This window comes from Myotis daubentonii, chromosome 5 (genome assembly GCF_963259705.1).
Source record: "Myotis daubentonii chromosome 5, mMyoDau2.1, whole genome shotgun sequence".
NCBI classification, from domain to species: Eukaryota; Metazoa; Chordata; class Mammalia; order Chiroptera; family Vespertilionidae; genus Myotis; species Myotis daubentonii.
In genome coordinates this window covers 110,177,231-110,200,283 of record NC_081844.1, presented here as the reverse complement: position 1 = coordinate 110,200,283, position 23,053 = coordinate 110,177,231, and the positions used below count along the sequence as shown (strand labels likewise).

At 59.2% G+C, this 23,053-nt stretch overlaps 1 protein-coding gene across 1 annotated transcript; it reads right to left on the bottom strand.

The window, feature by feature from the left end:
- Positions 1-3,506: 3,506 nt before the first annotated feature.
- On the bottom strand, positions 3,507-21,797 carry LOC132236179 (basic proline-rich protein-like; the record flags this gene model as incomplete). Its single annotated transcript, XM_059699554.1, is given in 9 exon segments — positions 3,507-4,221; positions 20,403-20,438; positions 20,471-20,628; positions 20,631-20,781; positions 20,814-20,969; positions 21,005-21,034; positions 21,069-21,129; positions 21,132-21,153; positions 21,726-21,797. Coding segments are annotated over 9 exon segments (1,401 nt in total), but the record flags the coding sequence as incomplete, so codon positions are not given.
- Between the last annotated feature and the right edge of the window lie 1,256 nt (positions 21,798-23,053).

Sequence of the window (23,053 nt, the reverse complement as noted above, 5' to 3'; positions counted from 1 at the left end):
TTGTTTCCCGCAGTCGCCAGGTGATCAGCCAGAACACGTTTGGACGAAAATAGCAATTTCGCCCCCACCCCCCATCCGCCTCCTTTCTTGTCCCTCATCACCATTCCAATTTGGCCATAATTGTGCCGTTCCCATAACAACAGCCAAGGAGCTGGGTCTTTACGGAGGGCTTGCAGCGGGGCTGTCCACAGAGCGGGCGACGCTGTGCAGACCCACAGCCAGCCGCGCACAAAAGCCACGGCGAGGGGGTGCGCGTTCCTGGCAGCTCCGGCTCCAACGCACAGCGGAGGGCAGCCACTGCGTTCCTGTGTGAGGCCCGCGCCCGCACCCCGCGCCCGTACCCCATACCCCTCGCCCTGCGACCCGCACCCCACACCCCATGCCCCGCACCCTGCACTCAGCACTCCTGCACCCTGCACCCTGCACCCCACTCCCCACACCCTGCATCCAGCACCCTGCACCCTGCGCCCCGTGCCCCACACCCCACTCCCCACACCCTGCACCCAGCACTCCTGCACCCCGCGCCCTGCATCCCACACCCTGCACCCAGCACTCCTGCACCCCGCACCCTGCATCCCACACCCTGCACCCAGCACCCCGCGCCCTGCATCCCACACCCTGCACCCAGCACCCCACACCCCACTCCTTGCACCCCTGTGCCCCACACCCCACTCCCCATACCCTGCACCCAGCACTCCTGCACCCCGCGCCCCGTACCCCACTCCCTGCACCCAGCACCCCGCGCCCTGCATCCCACACCCTGCACCCAGCACCCCGCACCCCTCATCCCATACCCTGCACCCAGCGCCCTACACCCCACTCCTTGCACCCCTGTGCCCCACACCCCACGCCCCGCACCCTGGGCCCCATGCCCCGCACCCCATACCCCGTACCCCTGCACCCCACACCCAGCACCCCTGCACCCCGCACCCCACTCCCCACGCCCCGCACCCTGCACCCTGTGTTTCCACTCCCTGCCCCATGTGCACCCAGGCCTCTGGTCACCATGGCGGCCGGCCTGGACCAGCTAAAATGCACGCACACAGAGAAACACCACAAAAACTCCTCTGCATATTTTACCAAATCGTGGCAAACATCGAAGAGCGGCACTCTCGAGGGGCTGTGCCTCAGCTTACCCGAGAGCACAGGGCAGCACCCAGAGTCGCCACGCCCGGACAGCCCCCCTCTCACCCACACGTGTCCCTTGGTGCTGAGCCCCCGCGGGGGTCAGGGAGCGCCGGCTGGGTCAGGTACCGGAGCTGGCTGGTCGGGATGCTCCCTTTGTCACGGCCCACAGGTGTGTCGTGCTAAGTCTGTGTGTCCCCACCAACAGCTATCCCCCCCCCATCCCACCTGAGAACATGCCTTTACAATTTTTGAGAGAGAGAGCAAGAGCGAGTGGGGGGGAAAGAGAGAGAGAGAGAGAGAGAGCAAGAGCAAGTGTGGGGGGGAGAGAGAGAGAGGGAGGGAGAGAGAGAGAGAGAGAGAGAGAGAGAGAGAGAGAGAGAGAGAGAGAAACATCAATCGGTTGCCTTTCATACACACCCCGACTGGGGGATCGAACCTGCAACCTGTTGGTGTACAGGACAACACAGTTCTGGAGGCTGGAGGTCCAGGATCAGGGTGCTGGCATGTTCCGTGTCTGGTGAGCCCTCTTCCTGGTTCACAGAAGGCTGTCTTCTCCCTGTGTCCTCGTGTGGCAGAAGCGGGAGGGAGTTCTGTGGGGTCTCTTTCTAGGGCACTAATCCCATTCATAAGGGCCCCACCCCCATGCCCTAAGCACCTCCCAAAGGCTTCCCGCCCTAATGATATACCATTGGGGGGTAGGATTTAACATATGGATTTGGGGTGAAGAGGTCCACTTTCAGTTCATTGCCGCTGGGGTCTTATAAGAGGGGATGTGTTACGGGGAGACAAAACCCAGAACGCTATGAGGAACGCTCTGTGGGTGAGAACCTGAGTTGCCGACCTGTCGAGGCGAGGCTTCTACCTGCGGCCTCCAGCTGGCTGTCCGATGGCCGGGCCACAGTCCTGGGGCCAGTGTGGGCCCCACAGTATATACGTTTTCCAACATTTCATTTAGAAAAATTTCAAACATACACTACAGTCGAAAGATGTTTACAATGCACATCCATCTAACTACCACCTAGATTCTACCATTAACATCTTTTTTTTACTTTTAAAAAAAATCTGATTTAAAATTTCAAACATTGCAAGCAAAGGTTTAGCCAATGAAGGTCCATTTACCTTCTAAGTAACCACGGTGAGCGGTCTGATGTCGATTTTTCCAGACTTTTCCATGCAAACACCATGATTATAAAAGTGTACACGCCCACACGCATGCACACCCGCGCCCCCCCCCCCCACAGGACTCCCCGAGTTCCTCCCCAGCACGACCCCGTCGCCACTAACATTTTATTCCACTCGCTTGTCACCTACCGGTCCAGCTCCCCACCCTCTGTCCACTCGTTAGCTACCTTGTTTCTGGTGCATTTCCAAACAGATTGCAGCCACCAGAAAGCTCACTTCCGCAGCGAGCACACCACTACCCAGAGTCCAGTATGTGCTTGCAGCTTGTTTGTTTTGAGGTAAAGCCTTACAGACACAGAAACGCATAAACCACGAGCTGTACATCCCCAAGTTCTGTGAAATGCAATGTGTGTGTAACCACAACACCGACCAAACTGTAGAAAACGACCACATCACCCCGAAAGCTCTCCCCTGCTCACTCGCAGCGAATCCGAATCCTCACCCGGTCCTTTCAGGGGCGATGGCTCCTTTCCCTGCCTGCTTCCTAGCTTTACACGAATGGAAGCATTCAGCGTGAACTCTCAGGACACCTTTTACTCGGCAGACGATATCAGATATTCATCCGTGATGTGACACCTGCCAGCGTGGCGTATGTCAGTAATTCATTCCGGTGGGCTGTGGAGTGGGATTCCCACCAGCAGTGTTCTGGTCACCACATCACACTGATGATTCACATGCACCTACAGGTAAAATTAGAAAGTGGTTCTAGTCCCAAACATGCAAATAATTACATTAAAGGTGAACGGGCCAAACACACCCGTGGAAGACAGAGCAGCGATTCTGCGCCCAGATGTCTGCCCTAGAGAAGCCCTGGTGCGTGTGTGCGTGACCCCTGCGGAGTCTGCTAAAGTGCCCAAATGACCGCCGGTACAAGAACGGGCAATAGACTGTGAAAACGCACAGAAGGAATATCAGTCAGAAATGAATCCACGTGCCAGAATGAATAGGTCTCCTGGAACAAATGCTTCAAAGTAACGTGAAAGGTATGACTTTTATACAAAAGTTTAAGGATACACAAAGCTTACTGTACATTATTTATAATTGCACAAATATGTAGAAAATAGAAAATCAAGAATTTAATGAATGTGTAATGTTGGCTGCCTCCAGAGAGAACAGGGAAATAATGGTGGTGATGGTGGTGTTGGTGGTGATGGTGGTGGTGATGGTGGTGGTGATGTTGGTGGTGGTGGTGGTGGTGATGGTGATGGTGGTGATGGTGGTGGTGGTGGTGGTGGTGGTGGTGGTGGTGATGGTGGTGGCGGCGATGGTGATGGTGGTGATGGTGATGGTGATGGTGGTGGTGGTGGTGGTGGTAATGGTGGTGGTGATGGTGATGGTGATGGTGGTGGTGGTGGTGGTGGTGATGGTGGTGGTGGTGGTGGTGGTAATGGTGGTGATGGTGGTGGTGGTGATGGTGGTGGTGGTGGTGGTGGTGGTGGTGATGGTGGTGGTGGTGGTGGTGGTGGTGGTGATGGTGGTGGTGGTGGTGGTGGTGGTGGTGGTGATGGTGGTGGTGGTGGTGGTGGTGGTGGTGGTGGTGGTGATGGTGGTGGTGGTGGTGGTGGTGGTGGTGATGGTGGTGGTGGTGGTGGTGGTGGTGGTGGTGATGGTGGTGGTGGTGGTGGTGGTGGTGGTGGTGATGGTGGTGGTGGTGGTGGTGGTGGTGGTGGTGGTGGTGATGGTGGTGGTGGTGACGGTGGTGGTGGAGGTGGTGGTGATGGTGGTGGTGATGGTGGTGGTGGTGGTGGTGGTGGTGGTGGTGGTGATGGTGGTGGTGGTGGTGGTGGTGGTGGTGGTGGTGGTGATGGTGGTGGTGGTGACGGTGGTGGTGGTGGTGGTGGTGGTGGTGGTGGTAATGGTGGTGGTGGTGATGGTGGTGGTGGTGGTGGTGGTGGTGGTGGAGGTTGTGGTGTTGGAGAGGGTGACAAGTGGAAACCTGCACAACATTTAGAAGATGAAATGGACAGGATTTAGTGGTTCTCAGAAGCCACGTAGAAAGGGAGGATGAGAACAGGGTAAGTCAGCTGTATTTTATAAAAAGTCTGTAGTCACCTACGCTGCTCCCTGCTGACCTTCCAGGGCGAACTCCAGCCCGCGCCTCCGGCAGGAGCGCGCAGCCTCCACCACCAGGGCCGCCTCGCTGTCCCGGCTGCGGCGGTGAACGACGGGCAGCCCTTCCATCAGGGGTGGCTCCGGCCCTCCTGGGGCGGGCGCGGGGGCCGCTCTGACAAACCGCCGGCGGGAGGAGTGATGTGCGGCTCGCCCGCCGAGGAGTCAGGCCGGTGATGGATGCTCCGTCCGACAGGCGGTCCCCCCGGCTGCCTGATGCATCGTCTAGTCACCGAGGGCATTTAAATGACTCGATTGGAACCGTCCTCCACGGAAGAGATTGAATCCCAGCTAACAGAGAGGCCGGGAGGCGGGGCAGGGGTCTGGCCGCCGCTCTCGCCAGGCCTCACGCCCGAGGCCGCGTGGCTGCCGAGACGCGAGAGCAGATGCCATGGAGGCTCCGCGACATGAGGAGCCGGTGTGGACGACCACGCGTGGCAGCTCTTCCCCAGTCCGCGTGGCCCAGTGAGGCTCCTGGTGAACATTTTCGTGGTGAAATGGCCTCCCCCAGGATAGAAGCGCGTGGACACGGTGCCTTCCTGGGAGCACACGGGCCGGCGTCACACTCTGCTAATTTTATGTCGGATTAAACTGACACGCGTGGCACCGCCCTGGGAGTCATTAGAGGCACTTCAGCGGGAGCAGCAAGGAGCTCAACGTGTCCGCACACCCGAGCCGCAGCGAGGGGCGGGGGACGTCTCTATGGCATCGGACGATAATCGAAGAGCGGGGGACCGGCTTGGCAAGAGCGTGCGCTTCCATTTGGGGTGAAACAGGGAGCACGCTCCGTTCGGAACAAGTGCCCTGTCCGTGGGCCGGAATGGATGGAGCAGTTTATCTCCAGGGGCGGAGGGAGAGCCTATGAAAGGGGCCGCTGTGCCCTGGGAGGGAGCCCCGCGGCTGTTTGATCCATTGACGCGCGCCGTCTAATGCGCTCCCCGAGCACAGCTCCCCTAAATCTCCCAGACGTTTACAGTCTTCAGGATGCGCGGCCGGGAGCCGCTCCATCACGCGGGCGGACTTGACAGCGGAATGGAGTGCCGTCATTTATTTTCACAGGAAGCACTGGGTTTGACCTTGAAACTCCTCACCACACTTTATAACCCTCAGCCCATCCTGGCCAGGAGGGCCCCTTAAGAAAAATGTCCTGGCGGGATGTGCGTCCGTCAGCCTCGCCGGGACCTGCGGGGACGGCCGGCTGGACTCGGGGCGGTGTGGGGAGCCGGGCCCAGCAGCTCTGGGGCCCACAGGCCAGCGGAGTGGGGGCTGCGGGCCACAGGCAGTATGAACCGCCACCGCCCGCTGACCCCTCCGGGCGCCAGGCCCCGCACCTCACGGGAGCGTCCTCTTTCCTCCCGTGACTTCCGTCCACTTCGTTCTTGGTTCCGGCTGGAACCTTGAGGCTCAGAGAGGTTGAGTCACTTACCCCGGGTCACCCAGCGAGGCAGCGGCGGAGTCCGGATTCACACTCAGGTCTCGTGGCGGCAGAGCCAGAGGGGCGTTAGCGGCCGGTGCTGACAGGCCAGCGCTGCTGCGGCGGAAGCCGGTGGCCGGGGCGTCTGCCTGGCTCAGCTTCCTGGTCTCGCGTGAGCGTGGCTGGGCGCTCCGTCCCCCCCCTCCCGAGGGCAGCGTGCGGCGGTTTCTGGAGCGGGAAGCTGAGGGGGCTGAGGGGGCCTCCCTGCCCACCTCCGGCTGCGGAGCCCGCTCGGGCCCGTCCTCGCGCGTCCCTGACAGCCGGCCCGCACTCAGCCCGCAGGGCCCACGGGAGGCGCCTGGCCCCGCGGAGCCGCGCCCTCATGGCTGAGCGGGTCCTGGGGCCGCGTGGAGGGTGGACAGTCCCCGGCCACAGCCCGCGGTGGTGCGGACACTGGCTGGGGGGAGCCTCGCTCAGATCCAGGGGGCCCCAACTCGCTTCTCCCGCAGCCGCAGGCCTCGGGCCGTTCTGGAGGGGTGACACCCATTCTGGAGGGGTGACACCAGCCTCTGGAAGGAGGACAGCGCCACGGCTCTGCGGCTCTGTGTCCTCTCCGGCTACTGACAAGGAGGCCGCCAGACGGGCTGAGGGATGTCCCGGCCGGGCTGCATGGCGCCCGCTTCCCCGGCTCTCGGGGTTGGCACGCGATGTGGCTGCTGTTCATTTCCAGACCCCCCTCCCGCCACATGGCGGGCTCCTGAGGGGAGAGGGCGAGGGAGTGAGGGAGGCTGCAGGGTGTCTGGCGGCCTGGAGGGGGTGCGTGTGCCCTGAGAGGGACCCACAGGGACCATCTCTGCCCGCCGCCCAGCCCTGGCGTGGGCAGCCCTGTGACGTGGGCAGTCCTGTGACGTGGGCAGTCCTGTGGTGTATACGTGTGCATTGTGTCCTCTTTACTGATAGAGGAGCAGCCCAGAGAGGGACAGTGATCTGCCCAGGGTCACACAGCTCGGAAGCTTTAGGACCAAGGCTGGAATCCAGACGGTTGGCCGGCCGGCCGCGCTCTGGAATCATAAGCCACAGCCCTGTCTCGGGAAAACCAGGGAGGCTCGTTGCAAACCCTGGAGGAGCAAACCCCGGAAGCACCTTCAGCGCAGGCCACGCTGACCTCCGAGGGCCCGATGGTGGACTCTGCAGCTTAGTGTTTAAAAAGTGACAGTTGTTCCTCCTCCGCCTCGTAGCCATTATGTTCAGATAAATGAACGGCGCTCAGCTGTGCAGAGAGGCGGGCGCGGAGCTGCCGGGCAGGTGGCCCCACCGCTGTCCTGTCCTCTCGCAGGATCGGGGCTGGGCTTTCCTACCGCCGCGTGGCCCCGTGCGCGGCCGCCGCACAGTCCAGACAGGACCCAGGAACACATCCGTGTCTCCAAGGCTGCACGAGCTCCAGACAGAACAGCTGTGTCTCCCCAAATCGGTGACTTTTAAAACATATACATATATTTCTATAGATTTCAGAGAGGAAGGGAGAGCGAGAGAAACATCAGTGATGAGAGAGAATCATGGATCGGCTGCCTCCTGCACCCCCCACCCTGGGGATCGAGCCTGCAACCTGGGCATATGCCCTGACCAGGAATCGAACCTGGGACCTCCTGGTTCATAAGCTCAACCTCTGAGCCCCGCCAGCCGGGCGCTTGGTGAGGGTCGTTGACCGTCGGGCCAGGTGTGGTCAGAGAGGCAGGGAGGGTGCTGCGTCCCCACACCAGACGCCCTGGCACCTGGGACACAGAGACATGTGCAGAGGGGGGAGGGATTGGGTCCCCTAGCCTCTGTTGTCCTCAGAGTGGGTGAGTCATGAGCACGCTGCCCCCCGGGGTCTCTGGAGCCGTGGGTAACTCCACACGGCGCTGCTGTCTCAACCAGCCTCGGCCTTGAACTTCACACGGACCTGCCAGCGTTCGGCCCTCAGGAGGGGCGGCCCACCGAGATGCCCAGCGGCCTGGAGCTCTTGGTGGGTTCCAACAAGTCTCGTTTGGTGGGAAGAGAAACCTAATTCCAGCGGAGGAAGCAGCTCTCTGAGCACATGACTCTCGGGTTCGCCAGGACCCGCGGCCCACGTGCGACTTTCTTACCGTTGCTGTCGCCCATCTTTACCCGGAAGACATGGGGAGCTGCCCACCGAGTCCCTGCCCTGAGGGACTGACCCCGCGGCTCTGCAGGGGGGCGGGGGGGGGGGAGAGCAGAGCGAGGACACTTGTCCTCTGTCCACAGGAGAGGGCGGCTGTGACGCTCACACCGCACTCGCTCCCCCCAGCAGAGCCGCGCTCCTGTGCCCGGGAGGCCTGCTCTGAGGCTCCGACAGCTTTGCTTTCCCGGTTCTGCTCGTTCCCTTGGGCGCGTCCTGCCTGCCTCTGCCGCCTCGGGAGGGTGTCCTCCTCTGTGGATGCTCCCGTGTTTGAGGGGAGCCGTCACGGCCGAGGGGGGCGCAGTCCGGGGAAAGGCCTGCCCTCCAGGAGCCCAGGGAAACGTGGTTTTAAATCTCGCTCACACATCCGTCTTGGCATCTTCTCCTCTCTTCTGTCCCTCCCCACCGTGGCTGTCAGTGAGCCGTGTGGTCCGGTGAGTGAGCAGGGGCAGGGATGTGCCCTGAGGCCCGATGGGCAGAGGGTGTCTGAAATGGGGGGGGGGGGTTTGAGGGGTCAGCGTGCCATCTGTGTCTATAGAAACCACCGGAAGCGGGACTGTGGGTGTGAGACCGACGGTCGGTGGAGAGCTGTTAGGACCGAGTGGAGCGGGAAGCAGCACAGTGGCCACGGGCATGGCGAGGGTCAGGGCTGGCGGGTGCCCTGGGGCTTCAGGGATGACCCTCTCCCTGTGCTGACACGCAGGTGACCCCTGTGTCCTCTCAGGGCCGCAGGCCGGGCTGCTTTCCCAGCCCTAATCGTCCCTCCTGTTTCCTAAGTGGCCAGATCGAAGGGCATTAGCGCTCTCAGGGGGCAGCTCTTACCGGCTCCTGCGCGATGGGCCTCGGACCCCCGCCTCCCTCCTAAGTGGCCTTAATGCACAGTCCGCGCAAGTCCTCCCCGGCCTCCCGGGACCAGTGGCGAGTCCTGAATATTTCATCAGCGCCGGGCCTGCTGTGCGGCCACATCTGGGCGTCATCTGTCCTGTGGGACACCCTTTCCGGGGAGGGAGCCACCAGCAAGGGTGCGACACCGTCCTTCAGAAACGAGGGCTCAGCCAGGCCCCCAGCGACGCCGGAGAGCATTCTCCCCGTGTGAGCAGGTCTCTGTGGGTGAAGGGAGCCCCCCAAGGAGGGCTGGCGTTCACGGAAGCCCTGTCTGCCCAGCCCCCAGGCAGCGGGAGAGGACGCGCAAAAAGGAAATGCGAACCCACAGGACTCCGGAGAGCCTTTTCAAAGGGGACTGTTTGCTGAGACGACTGTTTCTGCTCTGTTCTGGAACTCGGGCGAATTCATTTCTTTCTTTAGCGAGTGTTTCTTTAGTTCCTACTGCGTCACGCACGGGGCAAGGCACTAGGACTCAACCCTGAACAGGAATACGCCCGCCTTGCCCTCAGAGAACGGGGGCCCAGGGAGGGATTCATTCATTCATTCATTCATTCATTCATTCAGCACTGTTTGTTGAGTGCGTATTGCATGCCTAGGCATTGTTCTAGGGTCGGGTACACGGCAGCGGACAAAACAAACCAACGTCCTTCAGGTGGGACGGACACTTTCCAGATAAGCACACAATGTGTGTAATTATCCCGTGCAATGCGCACAATAGAGACACGTTTCTTAAAAAGGCCTTCAGGCGCTTCTGCTCCTAAAGTGATTCAGCGTAATAAAGAAGGAAAAGCAAAGCAACTAACACCTTCGCTGGGACGCTATACCCAGCTAAACTGTCATTCAGCAGCCGAGGCAAAACAGAGGCATGTCAGGCATAAACGACCGTGAGGAACTCCTTGTATGACCAGCAGAGACTCGGGATCGGAGGGAAATGAGAAGGAGCATAAAAACTCATGAAATGCGGGGCCCTGGCGAAGCTCCCAGGTGCACACAGTGAGGCCGATCGGGCCACTCGCGGCATTAGTGCTTGCCATCCCCCCCCCCCCCCCGCCCCGTCGGTGAGGAATGGCACGTAATGTGCGGCAGCTAGTGAGAGAGACTGGCTACGTAAGGGCTTGTTCCCTCAGGTTAGAAGTCCAGGCTGGGGAGAAGGCTCCACCAGTCACTGGGGACCCAGCCTCGTCCGTCTTCCTGCTGTGTCAGACCCAGCGGTGGCCTCCATCCTCAGCGTGGCCACGTGGTCCCAGGCGGCTCCGGGGCACCAGCTACCAAACCCCACTTCTGAGCAACAAGAAGAGGGAAAGGGAGGGAGAGCAAAGGGCGTACCCCAGTCTGCCCGTCTGTAAAGGAGCCCTCACTTAAGTCTCACCCAGGAACCCCAGAATATGGACGTGGCCACCCCTGGGAGCAAGACGGTAGGGAACGTTCCCTTAACTGGGCACACCCCCGAGGCAGTGACTCAGGAAGAGAGAAGGGATTTGGGGAGCAGCCCCAGTCTTGGCCACTCCACTTGAATGCCTATCTTTACGGGAACGGATACATAAACTGCAGGGCGTTTTGCAATGGAGTGCTATATGGTGGTTACGATGAAGGCAAGAGCGACGCGATCTATAGAAATAATCCTCAGAACAAAAGCTCTTGCCTGAAAAAGCGAGTGGTGAATGATTTCCGTTGAGGTCAAGTCTAAAGGCCTGCAGAATAGCGTGTCTGTTGCGGCCACACAACGTGCTCATGTGGGGAAGGTGCAGAACACGAATGAGAATGGAAACCCCAAATGCAGGGCGGGAGGGCCGGCCGGGGGGGGGGGGGGGGGGCAGACGCAGGCACGCCAAGGGCGTCAGCTCCCTGGTAATGCTTTGTTTCTTCAAAAAGGAAAGAAAAGGGTTTGGAGGAAACCGCACAATGTTAAATCTGGTTAAAATTAAATGGTGAGCCCACAGCACTTTAGCTCTCGTTCCCTATACGTTTCTTGGCATGTGAGTTAGAAGTCGGGGGGAGGGATGCTAGAAAGGCAGAATGGGTGAGGTGTGACATAGAGTGGATTCACACCCCCAAGTGCACAGCTTGATAAACTTCGTAAAGTAAACACACGCCAAGCCTGTATAGAACCCAGCACTCCAGAAAGTTCTCTCAGGCCCCTCAGCCATAGGCCGTGGGCAGCCGTGTCTGTTGCTGGCTTTTGCATGAAGGGGTCGTGCCGCCTCCTACAGGCGCCCCCTTTCCTGGCGGGCTTCCTCTCTCAGCCTCACGCCTGTAAGGGTCATCCCCAGGGGATGTTTCTTTTAAAAGATATATTTTATTGATTTCTGAGAGGGAGAGAGAGAGAGAGAGAGAGAGAGAGAAACATCAGTGATGAGAGAGAATCATGGATCGGCTGCCTCCTGTGCACCCCTCTCTGGGGATCGAGCCCACAGCCCGGGCATGTGCCCTGACTGAGATTGGAACTGCGACCTCCTGGTTCATAGGTTGATGAACCGGCCGGGTCTGAGCGGCGTTTTCTAACCGGCCTCCTGTCTGACTCCTCCGAAGGCGGGGCTCCGCCCTCACGGTGAGGAAGGACTTCATGGCTGCCCCTCGCGCCCCCCCCCCGCCCCGCCCCCGAGCCTGGAAGCAGCAGGAGGGAGAGCTGAGTTTGGGGCGGTTTTCAGAATCCTGTACCCGTGGCTGCTTGGGGAGCCGAGGTCCCTCCGCCCGCTGTCGTGATGTGACAACGCTCCCACGTCCCCTGCTGGACCCCAGTTTCCTGTCCCCTCGCCTGGTGTCTTTTTGAAAGAAAGCAACCACCAAGCATGGGGCTGTGGGCGAGGCATGGGAGCTCCCAGCTCAGCCCTGACAGCTCGCCAGGGGCCAAAATCATTAAAGCTGCGCAGGGACATGTAGGTATTATTTTAACACTAGAGGCCCTGTGCACGAAATTCATGCACTCGGGGCGGGGGGGGGGGGTGTCCCTTAGTGCCGGGAGCCGGTCCATCCTTGCTGTTTCAAGGGACCTGGCATATATGGCATACTGTTCTTAATATGTTTGCTCACCTTCTTGGCACTATGTGTTTTAACCAAGGTCACCTCTCTGAGAAAGGTTGTTTTCCCAGGTAGGGATTTTCCCCTGAAGTTAGGGAGGGAATAAAACCCCTTAACTAAGTGCCAGGCAGGTAATTAATCACCTTAACTACGAACAATCATGCTTAAGCTATATAATCTTTACTCCCTGGAATGGAGATAAGAAACGCCCTAACCTTTGGAATAGAGATTGATAGGATTGGAATCAACTGGTATAAATACAGATGTAACAAGACAACAGGACACAGAACCTAGACACAGAACCTAGACAGAACCTAGAGACAGAACCTAGAGACAGAAGAACTTCTCTGGAGAGAACATGGCAAAAGACCCTGGACAGAAACTGGCCACAGAACCTAGAGACAGAACCTAGCGAGAGAACCTGGCTGAAGATCCTAAAGACAGAACCTGGCTACAGAACCTGGATAGAACATGGCAAGAGAACCTGACTAGAACCTGGTGACTGAACCTGGCTGGAGAACCTGGACAGAACCTGGCTGGAGAACCTAGCGAGGGAACATGGCTACTGAACCTGGCTGGAGAACCTGGAGAACCTAGCAAGAGAACATGGACACAGAACCTGGCTGGAGATCCTAACCAGAACTTCGCTGGAGATCCTGAACAGAACTTGGCTGGAGATCCTGGCTAGGCTGCTGATCAACTGAACGCTGTCTCCGTGTCATTCCTTCTTCGCCGACTCCATCCACACCTTTGGGGACCCCTGCTGGGGCAGGACCCCAGCATCTGGCGCCCGAACAGGGACCCCTAGGTAAGCCCCACTCTCGGGATGGATAGGACTCCACCGTAGGAAGAGGGTGGATAGTCTTCGCCGACTCCATCCACACCTTTGGGGACCCCTGGACCTGCTGGGGTTGGACCCCAGCACCTTAGCATGGATTGCGAGAGGGTGCAGGCCAGGCCAAGGGACCCCACCAGTGCACAATCAGGATGCGGGAGGTTGGCCAGCCTGGGAGGGACCACAGGAGGCCTCCAGAGCATGTCCGGCCCGTCTCACTCGGCCGGACCCCAGCAACAAGCTAACCTAACAGATGGAGCGTCTGCCCCCTAGTGGTCAGTGCATGTCATAGTGAGTGGTTGAGCGGCCTTAGCATGTAATTAGCATATTACACTTTGATTGGTTGAACGGATGACTAGACACTTAGCATATTAGGCTTTTATTATATAGGATAGGTCCCAGGTTTGCTTCTCTTTCATGTCCTGCTCTAGTCCCTCCCTCACTGCCAGCGTCTAACGTTAGTGCCTTCACGCAGCTTTTGTCAAAGATGTTAATGTACAACACAAAACCCCAGGAATGTCCTTGCCGAATGGGCCGGCGCTGGTGTCTGCCTCCAGCAGGACCGAGGAGGCAGCACGCTGATCTCCTGGCGTGCGATCAGCTTCCTGGGTGCTGAGTGCTGGCGGCCACGCTCAGCCGCCTGCTCCCTGGTGTGCAGGCCAGATGCTCCCATTGACCACGCTGCTCCCTGGAACCCATTCTGGAAATTAATGGAGGATGGAAGTCTCTGGTCCCAACCACACACTCACACACACACACACACACACACACTCACTCTCACACACTCACACACACACTCACACACTCACTCTCACACACACACACACACACTCTCACACACACAACACACACAACAGACACAACACACACACACACACACTCACACACTCACACTCACACACACACTCACACACTCTCACACACAACACACACTCACACACACACTCACACACTCACACACACACTCACACACTCACACTCTCACACACACAACACACACACACACAACACACACACACTTTCACACACACTCACTTTCACACACACAACACACACACACACTCACTCACACACTCACACTCACACACACACACACTCACACACACTCACACACAACACACACACTCACACACAACACACTCACACACACTCACACACTTTCTCACACACACACTCACACACACTCACACACACACACAACACACACACACACTCACACACACACAACACACACACACACAACACACACTCACACACACACACTCACACACACACACACTCACACACACACACACTCACACACACAACACACACACACACACACACTCACACACACTCTCACACATACACACACTCCCCTCGTGGAGCCCGCCAAGCTCTTCTATTTTAAATGAGTCATTTTCACTTCCACACGATTGATCGCTGTTGCCTGCAGCGGGAGTCCAATCCGAGGTGTGTGCACTCCTGCTGGGTTTCCTGGGAAGACTGACTGCCAAGGATGAGTCTGAATTGGACCACCAGACCCAACGCCTACATGCCCGATCCCTTCCTACCCACCGACAGGGCCCGTGCCTCTGTAATTCATTTTGCACCAAAGGAGGCAGCACGGGTGATCCAGGCACAAGGGCGTCCTGGCGAGAACGCGGTGCCCAGTCGCTCTGTGAGGGGCGTGCAGAACGGTGCCGCCCCAGTGAAGTTGCTCCTGGCTCGCTCCCCACCCAGGGAGAGCCTGCGCTTATTGCAGCAGAGATGCCACCTGTGGGCGGCCCATTTCACCCCCCGCCCTGAGGGCATCTGTCTGCCTGCGCCCTCCCGATGCTGGGGAGGGAGGACAGGCCAGTGGGTGCTGACGCTGGGGAGGGAGGACAGGCCAGTGGGTGCTGACGCTGGGGAGGGAGGACGGGCCAGTGGGTGCTGACGCTGGGGAGGGAGGGAGGACAGGCCAGCGGGTTCTGACACTGGGGAGGGAGGGAGGACGGGCCAGTGGGTGCTGACGCTGGGGAGGGAGGGAGGACAGGCCAGTGGGTGCTGACGCTGGGGAGGGAGACGGGCCAGTGGGTGCTGACGCTGGGGAGGGAGGGAGGACGGGCCAGTGGGTGCTGACGCTGGGGAGGGAGGGAGGACGGGCCAGTGGGTGCTGACGCTGGGGAGGGAGGGAGGACAGGCCAGTGGGTGCTGACGCTGGGGAGGGAGGACGGACAGGCCAGTGGGTGCTGACGCTGGGGAGGGAGGGAGGACAGGCCAGTGGGTGCTGACTCTGGGGAGGGAGGACGGGCCAGTGGGTGCTGACGCTGGGGAGGGAGGGAGGATAGGCCAGTGGGTGCTGACGCTGGGGAGGGAGGACGGGCCAGTGGGTGCTGACGCTGGGGAGGGAGGAAGGACGGGCCAGCGGGTGCTGACGGTGGGGAGGAAGGAAGGGCGGCTGCCAGTGCTGCCGTGAGATGCCCGCGAGTGATGGTCTGCCCAGGGAAGGAGGAGCTGGTGCACTTGAGGATCCGGCCAAGGAGAACGGGGGAAGCCAATACATGTTGGCTGCTGAGGAGAAAACCTGTTGGTGGGAAAGGCTCAGCACCAGGGACTGGGAGGAGGGGGAGTGTGAGTCAGATTCCATCTGGTGCCAGCCCGCTGACTGCGGAGACAGCTGGCCCGGTGGCGCGGCCAGTCCTCCGGCTGAGCTCCCCGGGCCTCGCGCAGGCCCGGCCCGTCGCTGCCCTGGAGCCGGTGAAAACTCCAGCCGCTCCGCATGATCCAATCTTGGATCCTCCGGGGTGTGTCCGCTCCGGGGATTAGCCAACAACCGGAGGCCATTAAAGGCTTAACAAAGGGAACACCCTCTGCAGCCCGAGCCCGGGCTCCCAGTCCCGTCAGAGGCTGATTAATACCCGCTCGCTTCCGCCGCAAGGAAAACATTGATAATTAAGTCGGGCAGCCGGCGCGTAATCACTCCAGCTCCTCCTTTGTATGTTTTGAGCGTGCTCGCACATTTCATGAGCCGTTTACTTTACAAGGTGGGTAAACGGCAGGCAATTACGGCGACCACGCGGCCGAGGTGCGTCGTTTTATGTCTTTGCTGTGAACGGTGGCGGCTCAAGGCCACGGAGAGGGCTCCCACCCTCAGTGCCTTCCTAGCGCTTGACGACAAACACCAGTTTTGTGAAAAAGGGAATGTTTATTTTGCGATAATCACCTCACCTATTCAAATAGCGATATAATTTAAAATTCTCTCGGTGGGCACGGCTCAATTCAATTAATTACACCAGCACCGCCTCCACAGGGCGGCCATGCCTCCGAATAGAACACGAAGCATATTAACGACTGCGCGTCACTTTTCTCGCGTAGACAACGCGGGCTCTGTGGACAACGAGCGGCCGCTTTGCTCTGGAAAGGTCTGGGGGACACAGAGAGGAAGTCTGAGGTTTTTTATTGGAAGACAGAGCATCCCCGTGTGATTCTCAGGACACGGCGGGGGCGCAGGGGCCTCAGAGAGTCCTGAGCAGCTGAAGGAAGATGAAAAGTCAAGGCGACAGTCCAGCCGGCGTGGCTCAGTGGTTGAGCAACGAACCTATGAACAGCCTATGAACCAGGAGGTCATGGTTCGATTCCCGGTCAGGGCACATGCCAGGTTGCAGGCTCCATCCCCGGTAGGGGGCGTGCAGGAGGCAGCTGATTGGTGATTCTCATCATGGATGTTTCTCTCTCCCTCTCCCTCTCCCTTCCTCTCTGAAATCAATAAAAAATATATATTTTTTAAAAAGAAGTCAGGGCTATGTGTGGAGAGCCGCTACAGCGTCTCCACAGGTTCAAGCCTCGGACTAATGAGAGGGCACGGTCCTCTCGTGGCAAAGCCACGTGCAGGGCCCAGCACAATGACAGCCAAAGGCTGTGGCTGTGAGCTTGACCTGATGGTCCGAACCTGTGGGCCCAGGTGGCTAAGTGATGTGGGCTGCAGGAGGTGCAGCAAGTGCTGCCCAAACAAAGCTTGATCGAGTTCAGATGCAGGTAATCAAGTAAATTCAAAACCCGCGAGAACGTTGTAAACATCTTGACCACGCCCTGACTTTGCCTCGTGGGATCTGACTATAAAATAAAGACTTGGCTCGCAGGCCGTGGCGCTGTCTCTCCATCCGAGAGCAGCGTCCCACCCGGCCCCAGATTCATTCTCTGGTCCATCTTTTCTAATCCTCACCACCACCACTCCCGCCCCTCAGGGTCACCCTGGCCGTGCTGGACACGGTTCAGCTATGGGGAGATGGGCCACAGAGGCCTCTGAGCACCTCGGACTCTTCCCTCTCATGCGCGTTTCCTCCCCACTGCCTTCAGTGTACCGGCGCCAGGGGCGCGCTCACACACAAGAAAAGGGCCTGTGGGCTGTGCAAAGAGGTCCGGAGGGTCACAATCGTCAGGATGACCCCTCTCAAGCCTCCGCAGCGCACAGGGCAGAGCACAAATTACACCGTCGCTGGCGGCTCTCCTGCGGGTGAGAGATGTGTCTCCAGAAAACAGGCCGCCTGTGAGGGATGGAAAGATCCTTCCCAAACTCCCACTCGCAAGCTCAGCAGGACACCGCCGATGCCCCCACGGTGAGCCTCCTCCGGTGATGCCTACGGAATTAGGTTAGGGAAGTGCAGCTCAGGCGCCATAGCAGAGGGCAAACCAAAATGCCCTTGGTGTTTCCTGCCTCCTGAGTTTTGAATGCCTTGGACATGGCCACAGCCAGAGCCACCCCTTAAGGCGCCCTGGCGTTGGCAATTAGGGCCTCTGGGGCTCAGCTGGACTCTGCAGCCCCTCGGCCCAGCCCCCGCCTGCCGGCCAGGCCTAAGAGAGGGCCACGGCTCTGAGCCGCCATCTCCAGGACACGATGACAACCGCCCGACCCTGCCAAGAGCACTCGACATTCTACCAACGCGGGTTTGCAAATGGCGGCTCTTTTGTGTGTGAGCCCACGATCCCTAGCACGTGGAGGTGGTGGTGGCGGCGGTGGTGGTGGGTGGGTGGTGTGTTGGGTTTGGTTTATTTTTTATTAAATCATAATAGGAATGGAAGCAAGGGCGACGTGACCATTCAGGCTCCTGGTGCTCTCTCTGCTTCTCTCCCGCGCCACGAACTCCATGTCTGCGCTGAGCTCCACGGACCCTCATCCCGTTGACTGTGGGAGCCGTTCCCTACACCCCATTGTCTGTGGGTGCCGTTCCCTACACCCCATTGTCTGTGGGAGCCGTTCCCTACACCCCATTGTCTGTGGGAGCCGTTCCCTACACCCCATTCTCTGTGGGAGCCGTTCCCTACACCCCATTGTCTGTGGGAGCCGTTCCCTACACCCCATTGTCTGTGGGTGCCGTTCCCTACACCCCATTGTCTGTGGGTGCCGTTCCCTACACCCCATTGTCTGTGGGTGCCGTTCCCTACACCCCGTTGTCTGTGGGTGCCGTTCCCTACACCCCGTTGTCTGTGGGTGCCGTTCCCTACACCCCGTTGTCTGTGGGTGCCGTTCCCTACACCCCGTTGTCTGTGGGTGCCGTTCCCTACACCCCGTTGTCTGTGGGAGCCGTTCCCTACACCCCGTTGTCTGTGGGAGCCGTTCCCTACACCCCGTTGTCTGTGGTTGCCGTTCCCTACACCCCGTTGTCTGTGGGTGCCGTTCCCTACACCCCGTTCTCTGTGGGAGCCGTTCCCTACACCCCATTGTCTGTGGGAGCCGTTCCCTACACCCCGTTGTCTGTGGGAGCCGTTCCCTACACCCCGTTGTCTGTGGGTGCCGTTCCCTACACCCCATTGTCTGTGGGTGCCGTTCCCTACACCCCATTCTCTGTGGGAGCCGTTCCCTACACCCCATTCTCTGTGGGTGCCGTTCCCTACATCCCGTTGTCTGTGGGTTCCATTCCTTACAGTTAAGGTGCTGCTGCAGCAGCTCTGCCCGCTCCTCAGAAGGCCAGGGGGGACACTCCCTGCTTCCCTGAGGCCCCTTCGGAAACGCGATCTCCACTCCCTCCAGTCACTGGTGCTGACGGAGCAGCTGGCTGTGCCTCGTGGGAGCATCATGTTTGCACGCGCCCCTGGGAGGGGCATGTCTTTGGATGACACGCATGCTGTCGAGAAGCCCAGCTCGCAGCCTCTGGAAGAGCAGGGAGGAGGGAAGCGGCAGAAGGAGGAGTTGGGGAGAGCCAGCTGCTCGGAGGGCTCTGGGGCCATCCAGGCGATGAGCTCACGCTGCAAATCTAAACAGGGAATCGCAGGGCGCGGAACCGGAGGGGGGGGGGCGGCGGGGGGGGGGGCACAGAAGCGGGAAGTGGCTTTGCAGCAGCTGGTCCTAGGCGTTCGGGGTTCGCAAATATTGCCACCGGGCCCAAGAGATCGCCCACGAGCAGACCTTCTGGAGGAAAACAGCATCTCCCACTCGAGCTGATGGGCATCGAGGAGGCCGTGGCGGCGGGATGGCTGTTTTCCTCCCGGCGGTCAGCCCCTGGGAGGTAACGGGCCCATTAGCACTTGAGTGGCCAGATGGCCCACTCGGCAGACTGCGGGCTCCCCCTGACCAGCCTCTCACGCAGCCCCTCCCAGGCCCGCCGCTCCGGGCCTCTCAGCTGGCGCTCGAAGCATCTCTGAAGGACAGGGACTCGGGACAGGGACTCCAGACAGGGACTCAGGACAGGGACTCCAGACAGGGACTCAGGACAGGGACTCGGGACAGGGACTCCGGACAGGGAGCCAAGGAAGCGCATGTGGGTGATGGCAGCTTCCCAGTTTGTGTTTCCTGTTCCTCCTGATGTGGAGCATGACAGCCTCGCCGAAGCAGCATGCGGGCCAATCTTCAAGACCGCCCGTCTGCTCTTGAACTCGGATGCGCCTCCCTCCTTCCTGCCCACCTGTGGCCTTCAGATCTTCCTGCTTCCCTGCCATCCACGTCCCTGCCCGGTCCTTTCCCTGCTCACCCCGCTGTCCCCGCAGGGCTCCCCCACCTCCTCCCGCTCTTGTGAAGGAATGTTGGCGAAGGCAGGGTGGCGGGGATCTGTCAGGAGCCTGCTTCTCTGTGCTTCCGCCTGGAGGGACGTTCTCTCCGTTCATCACTGGCATGTGTTCCTTGCTCTCTATCATCCCCTCACTGGCCCACACAGCCCCATCTCAACTGGTCAGATGCTCAACTATTTCAAATGGCCTTTAGTGAATAAAGTTATTTGAGGTCTTGCTAGTCTAAGTAGGTGTTTTTCCAACGTTTCATAGCAGCAGAACCCTTGGTTCCCCCACTGTTGTGCCACCAGCGGACGCCTAGAAAGGTGAAGGTGTCGATCAAGACCTGAAGAGGTGCGCAGTCCATCCGTAGCTGAGTCTGAACAGCAGCGAGGAGCCCAGGGAAGGGAACGACACAAGAAAGGCCCTTTGCTGCCTGGTCACCTTTCAGTCTTTGCAGAATCGGCCTCAGACAGAGGCTGGAGAGGCGCCGACTTTCCCAGGTCACCCTCAGGCTCCCTTTTTCATTCTGCCCCCAATCCAGGGGTCCAGTCCCCACCTTCTGGCTCCTGACACAATCAAGCCAGGGGGAGACTGCTGCTGGTTGCTCTACCCTGTAGGGCAAAGGAAATCACCACAGAATTTTGTGCTTGTAGTGATGCTGATGGTGATGTGATGGTGATGACGATGAAGATCATGATGAAGATGGTGATGGTGGTGGTGGTGATAGTGGTGGTGATGGTGTTATGGTGATGATGGTAGTGATGATGGTGATGATGGTGGTGATGGTGGTGATGATGGTGGTGATGGTGGTGATGATGGTGGTGATGATGGTGGTGATGGTGATGATGGTGGTGATGGTGATGATGGTGGTGATGGTGGTGATGGTGATGGTGGTGGTGATGATGGTGGTGGTGGTGGTGTTATGGTGATGATGGTGGTGAGGGTGGTGATGATGGTGGTGAGGGTGGTGATGATGGTGGTGATGATGGTGGTGATGATAGTGATGGTGGTGATGATGGTGGTGGTGATGGTGGTGATGGTGGTGGTGATGGTGATGATGGTGGTGGTGATGATGGTGGTGGTGTTATGGTGATGATGGTAGTGATGATGGTGATGATGGTGAGGGTGGTGATGGTGGTGGTGGTGATGGTGGTGATGGTGTTGGCGGTGATGGTGGTGATGATGGTGGTGATGATGGTGGTGATGATGGTGGTGATGGTGATGATGGTGGTGGTGATGATGGTGGTGGTGATGATGGTGGTGGTGGTGATGTTATGGTGATGATGGTAGTGATGATGGTGATGATGGTGGTGGTGGTGATGGTGGTGATGGTGGTGTTATGGTGGTGATGGTGGTGTTATGGTGATGATGGTGGTGGTGATGGTGGTGATGATGGTGGTGATGGTGATGGTGGTGGTGATGGTGGTGTTATGGTGATGGTGGTGGTGATGGTGGTGATGATGACAGTTGTGGTGATAGTGGTGATAGTGATGGTGGTGATGGTGATGGTGGTGACGATGGTGGTAATGATGGTGCTGATGGTGCTGATGGTGGTGGTGGTGATGGTGATGATGGTGATGATGGTGAGGGTGGTGGTGGTGGTGAACTCAGCTGGAAAAGCCTTTGGTTCCAGGTGTAGCAGGTAATACTGGCCACCACTTGCTACCTGCCTGCCACGTGCCAGGCAATTTCCTTACCAGTTTTAATCTCAACTGCCTTGGGAATAAAGCATAATTATCCTCATTTTACAGGTGAGGAAACTGAGGCTCAGGCAAGTTCTGCCACCAGCCAAGTTCACACGGGCTAAGTTGGTGGCAGAGCTGGGTAGGGGTCAGGACAGCGTGACTCAGAAAACCTGCTCTTCCCTGGCTGTCTCGGCTGCTGGCTGTACGTTACCCCATGGGAATGAGAGCCATCGGTTCCCGGTGCCCAGGCTGACTCCCCCTGGGCCTCCGAGGACCCGGCCCCTCCCTGCATGGCCCCCACACCTCACTCCTCCCTTGCCCTGTAGGTTGATGTCAGTCCACAGGCTTCTCCTTTATTCCAGCTGCCAGCAGCGCGGCCCAGATGGAGGCTGAGAGCTGACTCGTCTGCGCCATCGTTCCCCAGGCCCCACTCAGGGGCTCTTCAGGCCGAGGTCACATCTGTGAGCTGACATCCTGGCCGGCCAGCAGCCATTTGCGCCAACAAGTCCCACTGTCCTGCCAACCAGCCACCGTCCCAGCTTCACCCACGAGCTCCCGCGGCTCTCAGGTGAGGCCACCCGCTTGCAGCGACTGATCCGTGCTTACGTCTTTCCAACCTGCTTCGAACATCGTGGTGTTGACCACGGCTTGATCCGGGACCCGTCGGCTGCGGACGCCGCTCCGACAGCCTCCGTAGCCAAGGCCAGAAGTCCACGCAGTCCATTAGCTGCTTCCTTTCATCCTCCTCCCCGCAGAGAGATCTGAGTCACACCATCCCTCTCACAAGTGGAGTGAGCAGCGGGCTGGTGCTCCCGGCAGGATGCTGACCTCGCCTGTGATCAGGAGTCGTGTTGCTTAGTGACTGAGAGGACCACCGCGGAGCCAGGCCGCCGGCTGAAGCCCTGGTTCCGCCCCCGCCCACAGGGAGCTCGCCTGCCTCGTCCCACCTCCTCTGCCTTTGGGGGACTGCTCTCCCCACGCTCCTCAGGACACCAGCCCCTTGGCCACAGGGACCCAGGGCTGGGCCAGCCAGAACCCTCCCTGGAACTTTTCTAAGTGGAGCCCGTGGGGGAGCCCTTCCTTCTCCTGCAGACACTCAGCCCAGCCCCGTCCCTCCTCCCCCGTCTCCCGGGGATCTGCGTGAGCAGGAAGGAGCCCGGCTGGTGTGGCTCAGTGGTTGAGTGCTGACCTATGAACCAGGAGGTCACGGTTCTATTCCCGGTCAGGGCACAGGCCCGGGTTGCGGGCTCGATCCCCAGTGTGGGGTGTGCAGGAGGCAGCCAATCAATGATTCTCTCTCATCTTTGATGTTTCTCCTCTCTCTCTCTCTCTCTCTCTCCCTCCCTCTCCCTTCTTCTTTGAAATCAATAAAAATATTTAAAAGAGAGAGAGAGAGAGAGAGAGAGAGAGAGAGAGAGAGGAAGGATTTGGGAGACAGGAGTGAGGAGGAGAGCTGTCCCCTGAGCCCCGTGTCTGGGGTGCCCGGAGCCAGCGCCATGGCCTGCCTGTCCAGTGGTGACATGAGCTGGTGCGCTGGGTCTTGATTGCAGCCCGCGTGCCCAGCCCGATGAAGCCCCAGCCGAGTGTCCTGCAGAGTCTCCTCCTTAGTGCGCTGAAGGGCCTCTTCCAGGGGCTGCGTGGCGGCAATTAGTCTACCGGGCGGGGGGCCC